The following is a 14,775-nucleotide window of genomic DNA, read 5'->3' on the forward strand; positions in this document are numbered from 1 at the left end:
CGGTTCATCCATTTTGGGAAAATTTTCCTGCCAAGTAAAAGATTTCAAAATTACATGCTTGAGAATCTAGTTTAAAATTAATGTTTGTGGAGTATTACAATCGAAAATGTGCAATTGCTAATGATACAATTGGAATTAATAGTACATTGTTTTCATCTGTATCATTAAAAGCCATGCTTAATTAATCTTGCGTCTTCATGTAAAAATGACTGAAAGCTTTGTACGTTATAGTTGTACATTCAGAAAAAATACCCTTTTGTATTAGTCAGTTTGTGTCATCTTTCTTCAAGCCATTCTGGTCCGTTCTACACACTTCCTCATTCCGCTGCCTTTTCTCATATCTCCTGCTTTTTCGTGTCTTATTTCTATTCATCTTGATTTTTTCCTCATGCTGTTATTTTGTGTGTATGTTGTGTATTTCATCTATGGTTTTCACTTCACAATCAGCTACAAAGGGTTTGTTATTTGCTTCTGTGTCTTTCTGTTATGTCAGTATGCTGAAGAGTTGTCTTAAGGTGCAGGATATTTTGTAGGATTTGTTCAGGGTAGTTGCAAAGGGATGTGGTGGCTGGCCTGATTTTCCACAGTAGCTTGGTATATGGAAAGGAAAAGGTGAGGAACAATCTGACAGTGGATGTGGAAAATACAAGCACAGAAAAGGCAAGTAGAAAAACAATGAAGAAGTGAGTTAACAGGGATCACCACAAGAGAAAATAATTGAGCATTTGAAATTGAATGAGAAGGTCAGGACAAGTGATTTTGATGTTGGTGGAAGCTGCTGTTTCTGCTGAATTAAGCTTCTGAGGGGTCCCTTGTCTTTCACACGGCTTGTCTGAATTAACCTTTGTTGTTTTCAAGTTTTCCAACAGCTAAGTTTAGACAACTTAGAAAAAATGACTCATGAGCTTGACCCTGAGTGATTGTGTTTCTTCATGAGGTGCTATTTTTTTTCCGTTTCAACAGAGGTCCAGCTAATACATTTTAATGAATCAAAAGTGTCAAACTATTCAACCTTGCTGTTAAGTGAAGACAAAAATGTTCTATATGTAGGAGCCAGAGAAGTGATCTTTGCCTTAAATGCGATGAATATTGCTGAGAAGCAGCACGAGGTATGCCTTTTAATACATTATCCTCCATGTAAAAATTGTACTCCAAATTTGACTTAATTTCCTGATGTCAGCAGCATTGTATTTTAGACAAATAGGTGCCTAAAAGAGAAATTGCTCTGTATGGTCTACTCCAGTATTATTTCTGGAAGATTTTACAGAGTAAAAGAGAATAAGAAAGGAGCAGCTGGATATGAACAAGCAGTTGGAGATTTCCTTGGTATTTTCTTCTTGGGGGCAGGATGGACGAGAGGGACTGTGGGTATCACCCATACATGTTTCCTTAATATCAGGAGTGGGCCATTTTCTCTTAATCTGAGTCAAAAAGTAATCTGAAACAGAGGCAAATCTGGGGCTTGCTCAGAGCAGGCCGCAGAATGTGCTGCAAAAGAAGGCCCTGTCCTTTCAGTCTCATCTTCTGTTTGGTGTTTAGGTGTGTCTGCACAGCAAGTGGTGGTGCAGACAGGTCTGATCAGCTCACTCAGAGAAGTACTTTGAATATGTTTGTGCTGATTTCTCAAAGTAGCTTAGCCCAGGCAGAAGTCTGCTAATGTTATATTGCTTCCAGGTCCTTCCCAGGCTCCTGCTTTTCATCCCATCAGCAACACAGGCTGACATATAGAGATACAGCATGGACTACCACCCAGGGTGCTTTAGAAGATGCTTATATGATTTTTAATCTGAAGAACATGTTCATGGGTGGTGGTGGACACTTTTGCCAGCATATACAACATAATTGTAAATTTGTACTCAGTATAATGCAAATTAGTCCAGTACAATTTCTTTGATTCCTTTCCCCCAAGTGTTTCATATTCAAGTATTAATGAAATAGAGAAGTACTTCAAATTGAAAAAATACTTAAGCCAGTTACAGTTGCATTTCCGTAATGCATATGTTAATGAGAAGTTTGTGGGGAATCATCATTATGAACCTGAAATATGGTAGTTTAATTCTGATTAAGGCACATGGATTTGAAAATGTCGCCTCCCTGGGAAAAAATGGCTTTGAACCTTTGAATGCTACTTGCTAAATGTCTTGCATTTCCTCTAGATGGGGTTGTCTTTTCTTGTGTATGTTGCTGCAAGATTTTCAGACCTTGCATTGACCTAAAGTACAATGTGCTTTTTTGTTGCATGTTTTTTGACTTAGTTACACTGGAAGGTCACAGAAGATAAAAGGACTAAATGTGCAGTTAAGGGCAAATCAGAACAGGTATGTACTTTTATTGAACTTGGAGAAAGATCTTGCACATTTTACTTCAAGAGGAGTGACATTAAAAGAAGAAAGTCTGCAGCTGTTTGAAATTAAAATTTCAAAACAAACACCTCAATTTTTTAAATTAACTTGAGTGTTAGAAATTGCAGCATGCTTAGTCTTTTTTTTTTAGTTCATTATTTTTATTGTTGAATATTATTTGAATGTTTGAAAATCTGAACGCACCCTAATATGTGCTTAATGTTAATGTTTTTCCATTAAGATGATAAACCAGTATTGCTGTCACTGAAGTAATTGGTAGCAACTGTTGTGTCTTTTTATTGCAATAATTCCTTCACAGCATTTGATTTTATGGAGTGAATGATTAATTTTGTGTTCTTTGCTTTAGGGCATAGGGTTTTTTTATTAGGCCAGTTTATTTTTTCACTAGCTTCGTATATGCGTATTTTGTGTTGCTCAGCAGGTGTTCCTCTTGTGGTGTGACTCAGACAGCTCAGAGGGCACCCGAGCAGCCAGACCTCCTGTCAGCTTGGCAGGATCCCCTGGTGTTTCTGGGAACCACTGACTCCTTATGACTGCCAGGGCACAGGCTGGCCTGCTCATCTTGCCTCTCTTGTCTGTTTACTTGGGGTAGTTGACTATATGTGAACGTACCTTTCTATTTGTGTAACACCACTTTATTTAATGATGCAGTAAAGCAAGGATTTGCTGGGAAAGACTGATGGTCAGGCTTTTAACACAGGTTTGAAAGTATAAGTCTGCAAGTCCTCTGAATACAAAACGCAGATCTGTTCTGCACTTGGAGGGATGTGATCCTTGAACGTGCCACCTGTTTAGTTCGCGCTTTTAAAAACCTCCAAATGCTGCGTCCAGGGCTGATAGTTATCCTGCTTCGTGTGGTTCATCAGGATGGGAGTGAGCTTGTCTCCCTTTGACAGCTACTTCTTTTCCTTGACTGACCACTGATGACTCTCAGTACATTATTTGAACATGAGGTGTGGCAGATATTTAAGGTGTGTTTCCTCCTTGTCTACCTCTGCAGAATAGGATCAGAGAATACTTTTTTTTTTATGGATTAGTTGTGGCTGCTATTAATAATACTGATATGCAGCCATGATGAATATGGGATAGAAGTTTCTCTTGTGCATGAGTGTATGTTTAGCAGACATGTGTGAATCTCCAAAAGTCCTCTCAGAAATTATTGGTGAGTTGTAATAGACCCTATAGATACGTACTTTGATAGCGCTCTGAACCTATTTTAATTTCTCCCAGTTTAGCAGTTCATATTTACTCCTAGCCGTGCTTTTTCCTCACTTCTAACCTTCTACTAGTCCCATTTATGGTGTAGCTATGGTGTTTTGCAGTGTACTACTTTCAAAAGTGTCAAAGTATTAAACCACTACTGATATTTCTTAAACTTAAATGGGCAGTTCTCTCCCCCACCCATCAGCATTGTACTGTATAATGCCAGCAGAAAGCATTCATACAGCTGTTCAAGGGCCTTATCTGGCGGAAAATTGGCTTTACACTCTTCCCCCTGCTTTTTTCTCCTATACAGTCACAGAAATACCTAATTTGTCTCATAAGAAGGAATAGTAAAGTCAGTGCCTAAACTTGCTTAAGAAGTTCATGGAACAGCAGTTAGTGGAAGGATATGGCAGTGTACCAGCAAGAATTAAGGGGTGTTACTGACACTGTTTTTTTCTCTCTCTTTAAGTGGTTGTTTAGAGATGTATTACTTCATTATTGTTCTGAATTTTTATTGCATCCTTTATTAATTTAAGGATATTATTTATTATTAGAGTTTTTGCACTTAGCAAACAACCTTGGCTGTCATTGTTTCATATAGATGTATGGGGGTGACAAAGTCTAAAACTCCATGTTTAACTAGTTGTTCCCTTGAGAGGTATGTTTTGCGCTTGTCCTTCCATAAAACAGCTTGGGATGGACCCTGCTGAGCATGCTGTCCTGCTAGGACACTGAGGCTGCTGCATACTACTGGCTGTAGGAAACCAGCTTCTTGCAGGATTGATTAGAGCTCCTGAAGATTCTAGGGAGATGGTGTCCCGGTGTCACCCATGTGTCACCTGGGCTTGCTGTTGTGATGTGGCATAAGTAGCGGCAATGGACAATGTTGTTTGTTTATGTTGGAATGTGGCAGCTATGGTTTATCAGACTAGTCCTTTCCTCATCCTCTGTTACAGACAGAATGTCGTAATTACGTGCGTGTCTTGCAACAGCTGAATGATACTTTCCTCTACGTGTGTGGAACTAATGCATTTCAGCCAACGTGTGATTACCTGGTAAGAAATGTACACATGTTTTGACTAGCAACAGCTGTAACTTAAAAGCAGCTCAGGTAAAAAATTTGTTACTCTCCTTTCCCAAAATTTTGCATCTTCGCTGTTGGCTGTAAGGTTAGGAACACTTGTTGCACTGTTCCATGGCAGTGGCAGAGTATACTGCTCCTTTTTCAGATCACTTAATGAATTATTGATTTATCTTGTCCAGCTGCAGATCTACTTTTTCTTAGTTTTTATAATTCTTCATGTGTTTTGTGTTAACATGAAAATAGTTACTAAAACTGATATTACACTGTTTGCAACTACCACTCATTACTGAATCTCCCTGAAATTTCTCAGATTCTTGTCTCTCTTTGTCTCTGCTCCTGGCTGTGCCAAAGATGCGTAGTGCTGAATCCTTCAGAGTGAAGTCTTGGCACAAAATTAAAACTCCCTTTTCTCGTCACTTACTCTTGTGTCATTTCCTTACTGCAGCTCTTACCAATTTGAAAATTGAGAAATGTTGTAATTCTTTGTGCCTTTAGCTTCCAGTGCTTTCATTACATAGTACTTTTCATTACATAGTACATTCATTACATACATACATTTCATTTCATACTGATTACTTCCCAAGTGCTGTGGCTACCTTTCAGCTTTCTGCTCCACATTCTTTTAGTTTGTAAGGGATTTATAAAGTAGCAGGAAAAGTACACTGTTGCTTTTTAAAGCCTAATTGGATTATGCCCTATCTCAGAAATTCATCATCATCTCAAAAATTGCTTAATACACCTCAAAAAGCATTTTGATTTCTGAGTCTCCATTTTTTTTCAAGCTAATTGAATAATTGCTGGTTCTTTCTATGTATCAGTTAACTTCTCTGCCTTTCCTGCTGTCTAGCTTTTTTGGGTGCTCGTTCTTGAAGTCTGTCTGGATTTAACTTTTCATCTTTTGCTCTTTTCTGCTTTGATCCTCACAAATTATAGGATCACATTTTTTCTCTGTCTTTGGGTCTCGATAAGATTTTGTGAAAACACATATGCCTTCTGTAATTTTACACAGAATGCCTTTGATACTGGAAGTTGATGACATAGCCCATTATTTAGTGTTTAGTTTTTAGCTAACTTTGCACAAGTTGAGTGGCTAAAAAAGTTCTAATAGTTGTTTTGTGGTTTTCAACAGAATTTAATTTCATTTGAACTTGGAGGTAAAAATGAAGATGGTAAGGGCAGATGTCCATTTGATCCTGCTCAAAGCTACACATCTGTTATGGTTGGTAAGTTCAGACTTTGCATTCCTCATTCTTATGTTTAAAAGTGTTCTATCTTTTCCACTGTCACACTCCAGTCTGTCATTACCAGAACAGTGGCTTGCATTCGTAGTTTTTTGTCTGTATTGTGTATCTGTATAGATGTTTAAATACTTACTTAGTCAACCTAAGCATGTTTCTTAAAAGGAGTACTTCAGACTAGGTTGCTTTGGAAGCAATTTCTAAATTTCCAATTTTCAAACTGTATTTCTAGATGTTAAAATACTTAATCCAAATAGTCTAAATGTACTTAGACTGCCCTTATAGTATCAATTACTGTAATTTCAGTAAATATAACAAGCGGTATTGTTAACTGTCCTGAAGAGGTGCTGCAGAATAGGGAAGTGAGATTTTAATGCAAGTGTACTTACTGCATGGAAACACACCACCAAATCTTAATCTAGGGAAGCAAGAATCTGTGGCTTTTACCTGCTTGTATCAGGATCATAAAAGAGAAGCTCAGCAGCACATGAAACAGGAAATGAGAATAAAAAAATATGCTCCCTGCATTGTGCCTAAATCTGTACAAATCGAGATTGAATAATAGTAGCATAGAAAGAGAGGAAAACAATTCCAGAATCCTGGTGCATTTAAGTAAATGAGCATGTTTTAAGATAAATTGTAGGCTTTCATGTGAAATGTTAAAATGCCACAAAAACAACGTTGACTTTTGTCAGTTCTCATCTTAGAGCAGTAATAATAATAAACCCAAGTGGGGAAGTGTTAGCTTGAGAATGATTGACAGAAATGTAAACATAAAAGACATGTCTAGGGCAATTTGGAGGAAATCTGTGTTTACCTTTTCTTGTGGGAAGTTAAAACTTAGATAGACTCAAAAAATATTTGTGTACCCTTTTTGGTATCCAGTCCATAAGTTCTAATATATTTGGTTTTGTGTTGAAGATGAGGAGCTTTATTCTGGGACTTCCTACAATTTCTTGGGAAGTGAACCTATTATTTCACGTCACTCTCATCAGAGCCCTCTGAGAACAGAGTATGCAATACCTTGGCTTAATGGTAAGTGAGCATAAGAAGCGGTCCAAACAAAGTGGTCCAAACTTTTTCAATATCACATGTACAGAGTTTGAGTGCCTTACCTGGGTAAGAAGTAATTGTCTGATGTCTCAAAGAGATGGATTTGGTTATATTGGCATACACTGTGAGTTTGTGCCCTCATGCATGCCTCCAAGAGATTCTCTTTTGAAATTTCAGGATTTTTATCAGCACTGATGATGAAAACAGCTTCAGAATATACATGTTTCAACTTGACATTAATGGTTTATTTCTTACCTGCTTGTTCATCCTTGCAATAATGCAGCTTAATTATGATGTGGTAAGGAATTGAATAGTTTTGGTCTTGAACTGAATTTAAAAATTCACTGAACTTTGTGAATTTTCAGAGGTTTGAGACTTTGTGCCAAAAAGGACCAAAATAATGACAATTGTCCAAAAAGTACAGGATTCTGAGTTCTGTAATACATGTTGTAATGGCACTGTCATTTTAGAGCTTCAGCTAATAGCTGAAATAGAGAAGAGGCAGGCAAGGGAGGGTTACCTCTCCAGGCCCATTGGAATCTGAAACCACATTTGACTGTGGACTGAAGAATGCTGAAGTAATGAGCTGTCACGTCATAGAGATCTCCCAGTATCTTAGTGCTTTCACATAGGTTTTGTGGTGTTCTGGGTTTTTTTCTGTTTCTGGTGGTTTGTGTTTTTTCTATACAATAGAAGAGTCTTCTGTTTGTATCTGTAGAGCCCAACTTTGTTTTTGCTGATGTGATAAGAGCAGATCCAAACAGCGCAGATGGAGAAGATGACAAGATATACTTCTTTTTCACTGAGGTGTCTGTGGAGTATGAATTTGTTGGAAAATTGATGATTCCAAGAATAGCTAGAGTATGCAAGGTGGGAGATAGTTCAGTTTACTTTTGCTGTATCTCATAGAATCTTGCATGTGCATGGTTAAAAGCATTCATTATTCTGGACCTACTACCAGGTAAATGGAGGTGTTTGAGTTTAGTAAACCTTGATGAATAAGCTGTTCCAGTCAGTTCAACGGAACTGAGAAGGCCTAATGGTTGCTTTGTAAATAAATACTTGATTTGATTTTACACAGTTTTGAAATTTCAGTACATCTGGGGCTTCTGGTCTTCTCTGGGAGAAAACAAAGCAACCATGACAAAACCCAGCAACAGAAAAAGTGTTGCTTCAGTTTTCATTGTTAATTTTTTTTTAAACAAGTACAGCTGCCTGTGAAGAAGTGACTTTGGTTGGAGCTGAGCAGATAGAATGTGTGTCAAGTGACTTTGAAGTAGCTGTGTGCCAACACAACTGTAGTCGTGTCCACAGTAAAATAGTTCTTGACTGTGGTGTAGCAGATGGGACTTCTGTAAAGCTGCTGCAGCTGCCAGAGCCTGAAGGGAAGTGGCCACCAGCAGCCTGATTCTGTCACACTTGCTATGCTTAAACCTCTGTGTGTTAAGCTGATTCAAGTACATCCTCAGTAGTGCTGGTTGAAAGTTTTGCTGATGAAAGTTTTTTCAGTAGAAAATGTTTCTTTAACAAAAACTTTTTCAGTGGAATGTATCAATTTCCTTTTTTTTTTTCCAACAGGAAATTTATCTGGCTGTTTCATTTTTATGAGGTTGAAAGTTTTGACTTTACTGTTTTGTATTTAAACAGGGAAGTCAAAACATCAATAACAAGTTAATGCCCTTGAGATTACCATTAAACAAGCTGGAGGCAGGTTTAGATGGGGCTTGCTGTCATGGCACTCTGCCCACTGACAGCGTGTGCACACTTTAAAAGAGGAGTATTGTGGAATATGAGAGCTTCATTTATTATATTTCAGACTGTTGCTTGAAATAGAAATCAGTGACAGATCGCAAATCTATAAGCATTTATACTTAATTGCTTTAATAAATTTTGCAGATTTCCTTTAATACATTGCATGCACAATTGGATAACGAATGGAAATATTAATACTGTTTCAATATGCCTTTTTATAAGGGAAATGTCAGATCTACAGCACAATTATCAAATATTTTGAAGTACATTTCTAGTCAATACATCTCAACTTAAGCCTTGGTACCTGCAAATCCTTAATAACGGTGGTAACTTCTAGAAGGATTAAACCATTGCTGGATTTCTTCTAATGAAATTATCAGTGTCAGGCAAGTCTTAGGGCATATTGCAGCGTTAGAATTTAAATCAGTTTTGATGTCACCAAACAAATGCAATATTTTGTATTTCTCTTAAAGAACAGTGTAATACTTCCATGCTTGTTTTACTTTTTTCCTAAGGATGCATTGTCCATCTCAGTTTTTCTGAGTGATGCTGAAGTATGGTTCTTCATTAACTCTCATATTTCATCTTCCCTGTATGTGTGATAGAAATAATTTTGCATTATTTTTGTTGAACCAATTTTCCTGTGGCTTTCATACTGTTTTGTTTGGGAATGTGTTAGTATTTATTGATGGTGCTATAGATGAAATATCATAAAACACCAGGGCTTAGTAATTGCAGTGCTATATAGCAGTGGTTCTTAAGTGCAAAAATGCTGCTAGTTCTCACAAACATCTTTTTATTTTTTTAATACCATAAGAGGGACCAAGGAGGATTAAGGACCTTGCAGAAAAAATGGACTTCGTTTCTCAAGGCCAGACTGATTTGTACCATCCCTGATAAGAATTTAATTTTCAATGTTATCAATGACGTTTTTATTCTCAAATCTCCAACTTTGAAGGAACCAGTGATATATGGAGTCTTCACCCCACAACTGTAAGTGTGGTATAGCCTTTTCCTGGATAAGTACCTTTAATCTCCATTCATTACTACAAGAAAATGATAATTACTCCTATGTTTTGTTGGATTTTGGTTTTTTCCTAATTTCTTCTTGAATTAATAGGAATAATGTGGGATTGTCAGCAGTGTGTGCGTACAATCTGTCTACTGTAGAAGAGGTTTTCTCAAAAGGAAAATACATGCAGAGTGCTACAGTGGAACAGTCTCATACAAAGTGGGTACGATACAATGGGGAAATTCCGACTCCTCGACCTGGTGCGGTAAGTTTCTGTAGTCTTGGATCTCACGACTTTTTCAATGCTCAGGAGGAAACAGGCTAGGGAATACTAGCAACCTACTAATGTTTGCCCTCACCTGGTTTCTTCTTGTAAAAACTTCATAGAAAAATACTCAAATGATATGTTCTGAAATTTTTATCTGGGAGTCTTTGGGTTTTGGGGTTTTTTAATTTGGAATTAAATTGTTTGCTGGTTTTGTATTTCATTATTTTCTTAATAATTTTCTCATTGAGAAATAGAACTGAGTTTACACCAGCAACATCACACACTTTTTGTTCAGATGATAGGAAGTATAGCATCTGTTGCATTGTCTCAGTAGAATCAGCCTATTTATCTAATGCACTGCTCTGCAAACTCAAATTTTCGTAGTGCTGCGTCAGACTTTTTTTACTTCTGTATGTTCCTTACAGTCATACTGTTGCTAGTGCTGACAGAGTTGATTGTTAAAAGTACTGAAGGTGCATGAGAGCACAGAAGGAATATTGTCCTATAATGTATTTTGGACCCAAACAAAAATGTAATCTAAAGCTCAAGGATTAGCACATAAAAGTGCTGTGAGATCTGAGGACCTTCCTTGGTACAATGAGTATAGTGTATAGGTGTGATTACTGGCCAGAATAATGTGGAGAAGAAAATGCATGCAACTGCTGTTAATTGTCTTCATTTTGTACAAGTAAATGATATCATTTGGTTCTCTTTTTTCTTTTTCACCCTCTCCCTGTCCCCTCTTCTAGTGTATAAACAATGAAGCCAGAGCATCAAACTACATGAGTTCTCTGAATTTACCAGACAAAACATTGCAGTTTGTTAAAGATCATCCTCTAATGGATGACTCAGTGACCCCAATGGGAGACAGACCTCGCCTAGTAAAGCGAGATGTGAAGTATACTCAGATAGTAGTTGACAGAGTCAGAGCACTCAATGGCACCATCTATGATGTTATGTTCATCGGTACAGGTGAGTTCTGCAGAAGACCTGGTTTTGGTGGTGCACTGATTCTTAAGTTTTCTTAGAGAAACTCTTGAGATTTCCATATTTACAGGGCTTTTACAGCAGCTGGTACAAGAAAAAAATAAGATGTCACAGTAACGCAACAGTCTTAGGTGCTTTGAAAAAGTATTGCAGGAGAAGAACTGCAAAGCTTAGTGAATTCAGCAGAACTACACAATATAATCCCCAACTGCTCATTCTGTGCCCCAGAATGTTATTTCCAGCTCAGAAGTCCTAATGGCAAGTTTAATGGTTTTCTTTGACACAAAGCTGTTCTGCTGAACAGCAGGCAGATTATTGAGACAACTTACAGCAGTTGTGAAGGCCTTTTTCTTGCCTTTTTATTTCAAGGATCTTACTTAATCATATTGCTCTTTTGTTTCAGATCGAGGAGCCCTGCACAAAGCTATCAGCTATGAAAATGGCATGCATATTATTGAAGAAACACAGCTTTTTCCAGATTTTGAACCAGTCCAATCTCTCTTGCTTTCATCCAAAACAGTGAGTGGTATAAGCATCACAGCATTTATCTCCTTTGTTCTTTCACAAAACTTTTTTTGCACGACTTTGTGACAAGAGACCATTGCTGTGCACAGAGCCAGCCAAAGGCATTTGTAACTCACCATGCTGCAGCAGTCATATATTGCCAGCTGCATTTCAGTATGTTTGGTAGGTGGTAAGCTCCTGGAGGTATTTAGACATGGGGAATGGCTGGAGGAGCACAGGTATGCAGGTCTTCACTTGGTTTCCATGTGCAGAAGCAGGAAACTGTAAGGTGTTTTAAGAAACTAATTTCAGTTTTGCAGGGATGTAAAAAACCTGACCCCTTGTGGCCACTGCAGATTTGTGAGGAAAAATCCCAGGGATTGAGGTTAGCAGAGGAGTGGTGTGTGATTCTGAGGAAGTAGACCTAAGAAGAGAGAACATTCTCCAAGCATTGGGACTCATAATTGTGTAGTTAATTGGCTTCTGCTGTTGCAAATCTCTCAGGCTCCTGTATGCTGATTGTGTCATGAGAGCATGAGAGCAGTCACGTTGCTGCAGCTGTGGGTGAGGACCTCTGGGGAGGTTCTGTCTGCCCAGTGGGGCACCAGCTGCAGCTCCAGCTGCACGGCACAAGGCCTGCTGCACACTCCAAACCTGGCAGCTGTCCTGCACTGTTTATCAGTTGTTTGGTTTAATCCTAGAGTGCTTTTGGGACAGTAGGAGGATGGTCACTGTGTGTAGTTTGTTCATGAATTAGGTTTCTGCCCCTACTTGCTCAGACCTTCACATCCATGAATATATCTGTCTGTGCCTAAAGGCACTTGTAGCATCAGCATCAGTGAGGTTTTCTGGGTTTCATAAACATTTAATGCCTCTTTTGAAATATCTAGTGGTAATACCAGTATTCAGTAGCTACCTAGTGATCCATACATAACTGCTCTGCAGCTTAGGGACTTAGGAATACTTTGAAACAGCTTTTATTTTTGTGTGATATTTAGTAAAATTTTGCACGTCAACATGATCAGCTCAGTGGAACAGAGGTTTATGTCATAATTTTTGCAAGCTCATTCTGCATGCTTGTTTATCCTTTCCTGCTTATAATAGAAAGAAAGGATAGATTATGTTTTTGCTAGACAAACAGAAAAGCAGGGTTAAAAGCGTCTGTGCTTAGTTTTCCGTAAGCGTATTTGTATTATTTTTATTTTTGTACAATATATCACACTGACAACTCACCTATATATCTGTGCAGATATGTATTATGTGTGTGTGTATATATGTACACATACATACACAGACACAAAATATTTGCTTTATCTGCAAAAAAAGGTTTAAACTACTTGCTTTGACAGGAAGTTTTGGAATTTGCCCTGTCACAAAAGATAATGATTGATAGCTCTTCTAACATATATGCGAGTACCCATTCTTTTAATTGTGGGATCATTCCTACACTGGCTTAATTATGATTTGCCTATTTCAGGGGAGTGCTAAGAAAGAGATGGGCATTAAGCCTGATACAAATACACATCATGTAGCAATTTCCTTACACGCTTGGAAGGCTGTTGTAGGAATAATGGCATTGAAATTTATTCACTCTGGGTCCAGGTGCCACATATTCACTGACATACTTGGCTGCCCAGTACATTCCCATAAAACCAGAGGTCCTTTTCAGTGATGGGAAGTGGGAGTTGGGTCAGCTGCCAGAGTCATGGTAGCTGTATAGTCACAGTACCACCCAAGCAGGGATTCCTGCTGCTTCCCAGCCTGAAAACACAAGTTTCTGCCTCCACAGTCAGTGGCTACTGAAGTCCATCGCAGAGCTGTTGATTGTGTTACAGTATTGTTATTGTCATGGCATCCCACAGTAGTGGACTAACCACAGAAGGGTAATAATTACCCTGATGGTGGGCTTTGAGTCAGAGTCCTTTCTGAGAGCATTTTTCAGTAGTCTCTAGGTTCTTCCCATAGTGTATGGAGGGTGGTGGGCAGTCAGATGAGCCTACAGCAGATCACCTTAACTCCTGGTTAACTGGAAGGTGTGTCTGGATTTTTTTTTTTAATGGCTTGCTCAGCTTGCTGCATGTTCCCTGGAATCTTGCATGTGTGAACTGGGAAACATGCCGAAACACTACGACCCATGTGCAGTGTTGCACTATTGCAGTGTTATCCAGCAGAGCACTAGAGAGTGAACAGTGCTTGGTGCACTGTGGAAATCTTTGAGTAGAATGGGAAGCTTTTCCTAGGAAGATGTAAGTCTCCAACACTGTAGACTTCCTTCTATGAGCACTGCAGCACATCCCTTTCTTGAGGCTTTGCCTGATAGTATGTAAAGTCACAGTGTACCTCTAGCTATCATTTTCCATGAGCTCTGAGGCAGATGAGTGAAATACAGCAGCTGCCTGCCTTTTATAGTAAGGATGAGTGTGGAATCTTCCTGCTGTGCTCAGTGTCAGACTGCACTGGGATCCCCAGCAGCAATGGTTCAACAGCCATTGCGATTATTTTCCCCTTCTTCTTGTTGTCTTGCCAGTGCTGTTTCCTTTGAGTACTACCAGTGTTCTTTCTTAAGAAGCGTTTGACTCTTGCAAGGATGATGCTGATGTGGCTGCAGAGACTGGCTGGCTAAAGAGCTGAAGGCCATAGGGCTGCTTTGGGTTAACAGGAGCATCCCTACTGCCTGCTCAGTCTTGTGTGCCAACTTGGCAGCCTTGTCACCAGTGCAGCCTTGCCTTGCCTTACAGAAGGATTATTGCATTCATATTTCTGGGAAAACTGATAAAGTCATAGTTAGACATGGTTACTTTCCACATACCTGTTCCAGTTTTTTGTTGTCTTTTTGCACTTTTCAGCATTGGTGCAATATTTCCAAGATAACTTTCTAGAAACAAAAGCTAGTCAAATGCTTTACCCCCCCCTGAGACACCACATTTTACAAAAAAGGGTGTATGTATGCTGCTCTTTACTAACACTTAAATTGTTCCATGAATTGGATTGTTCGGGTTTGAGAAAGTGATTTGCTGTGATGTTTTTTTGTTGTGCTTTGTTTTCTTTAGGGCAGAAGATACCTCTTTGCTGGTTCAAATTCTGGTGTGGTGCAGTCTCCAGTGGCATTTTGTGACAAGTACATCACTTGTGTTGACTGTGTTTTAGCAAGGGATCCTTACTGTGCTTGGAAACCTCTTGAAGCTTCCTGCATTGATATTTTTAAAGAAGGTGAAATGGAAAGGTAATAGTATCCTTTGACCTTACAGTTACAGTCAGTATTTAATCAGTCTTGTCCCATACTGATAATTGGAGTTTTAGAAATCAAA

At 38.6% G+C, this 14,775-nt stretch overlaps 1 protein-coding gene across 12 annotated transcripts in view; it reads left to right on the forward strand.

Moving 5' to 3' along the window:
• SEMA4D (semaphorin 4D) overlaps positions 1–14,775 on the forward strand; it is a 100,030-nt gene that overhangs the window by 64,370 nt on the left and 20,885 nt on the right. For all 12 annotated transcript variants that reach the window (XR_005255477.1, XM_038125435.1, XM_038125437.1 and 9 more), the window contains 11 exons: positions 964–1,109; positions 2,256–2,318; positions 4,526–4,624; positions 5,783–5,876; positions 6,813–6,926; positions 7,663–7,814; positions 9,514–9,689; positions 9,817–9,973; positions 10,726–10,948; positions 11,367–11,482; positions 14,518–14,690. Coding sequence is in view for 11 of the 12 variants with exons in the window: in XM_038125435.1 (XP_037981363.1) it covers positions 964–1,109; positions 2,256–2,318; positions 4,526–4,624; positions 5,783–5,876; positions 6,813–6,926; positions 7,663–7,814; positions 9,514–9,689; positions 9,817–9,973; positions 10,726–10,948; positions 11,367–11,482; positions 14,518–14,690 (1,513 nt within the window). In the remaining variant the exon portion in view is untranslated. The remainder of the gene's footprint in view (positions 1–963; positions 1,110–2,255; positions 2,319–4,525; positions 4,625–5,782; positions 5,877–6,812; positions 6,927–7,662; positions 7,815–9,513; positions 9,690–9,816; positions 9,974–10,725; positions 10,949–11,366; positions 11,483–14,517; positions 14,691–14,775) is intronic.

This window comes from Motacilla alba, chromosome Z (genome assembly GCF_015832195.1).
Source record: "Motacilla alba alba isolate MOTALB_02 chromosome Z, Motacilla_alba_V1.0_pri, whole genome shotgun sequence".
NCBI classification, from domain to species: domain Eukaryota; kingdom Metazoa; phylum Chordata; class Aves; order Passeriformes; family Motacillidae; genus Motacilla; species Motacilla alba.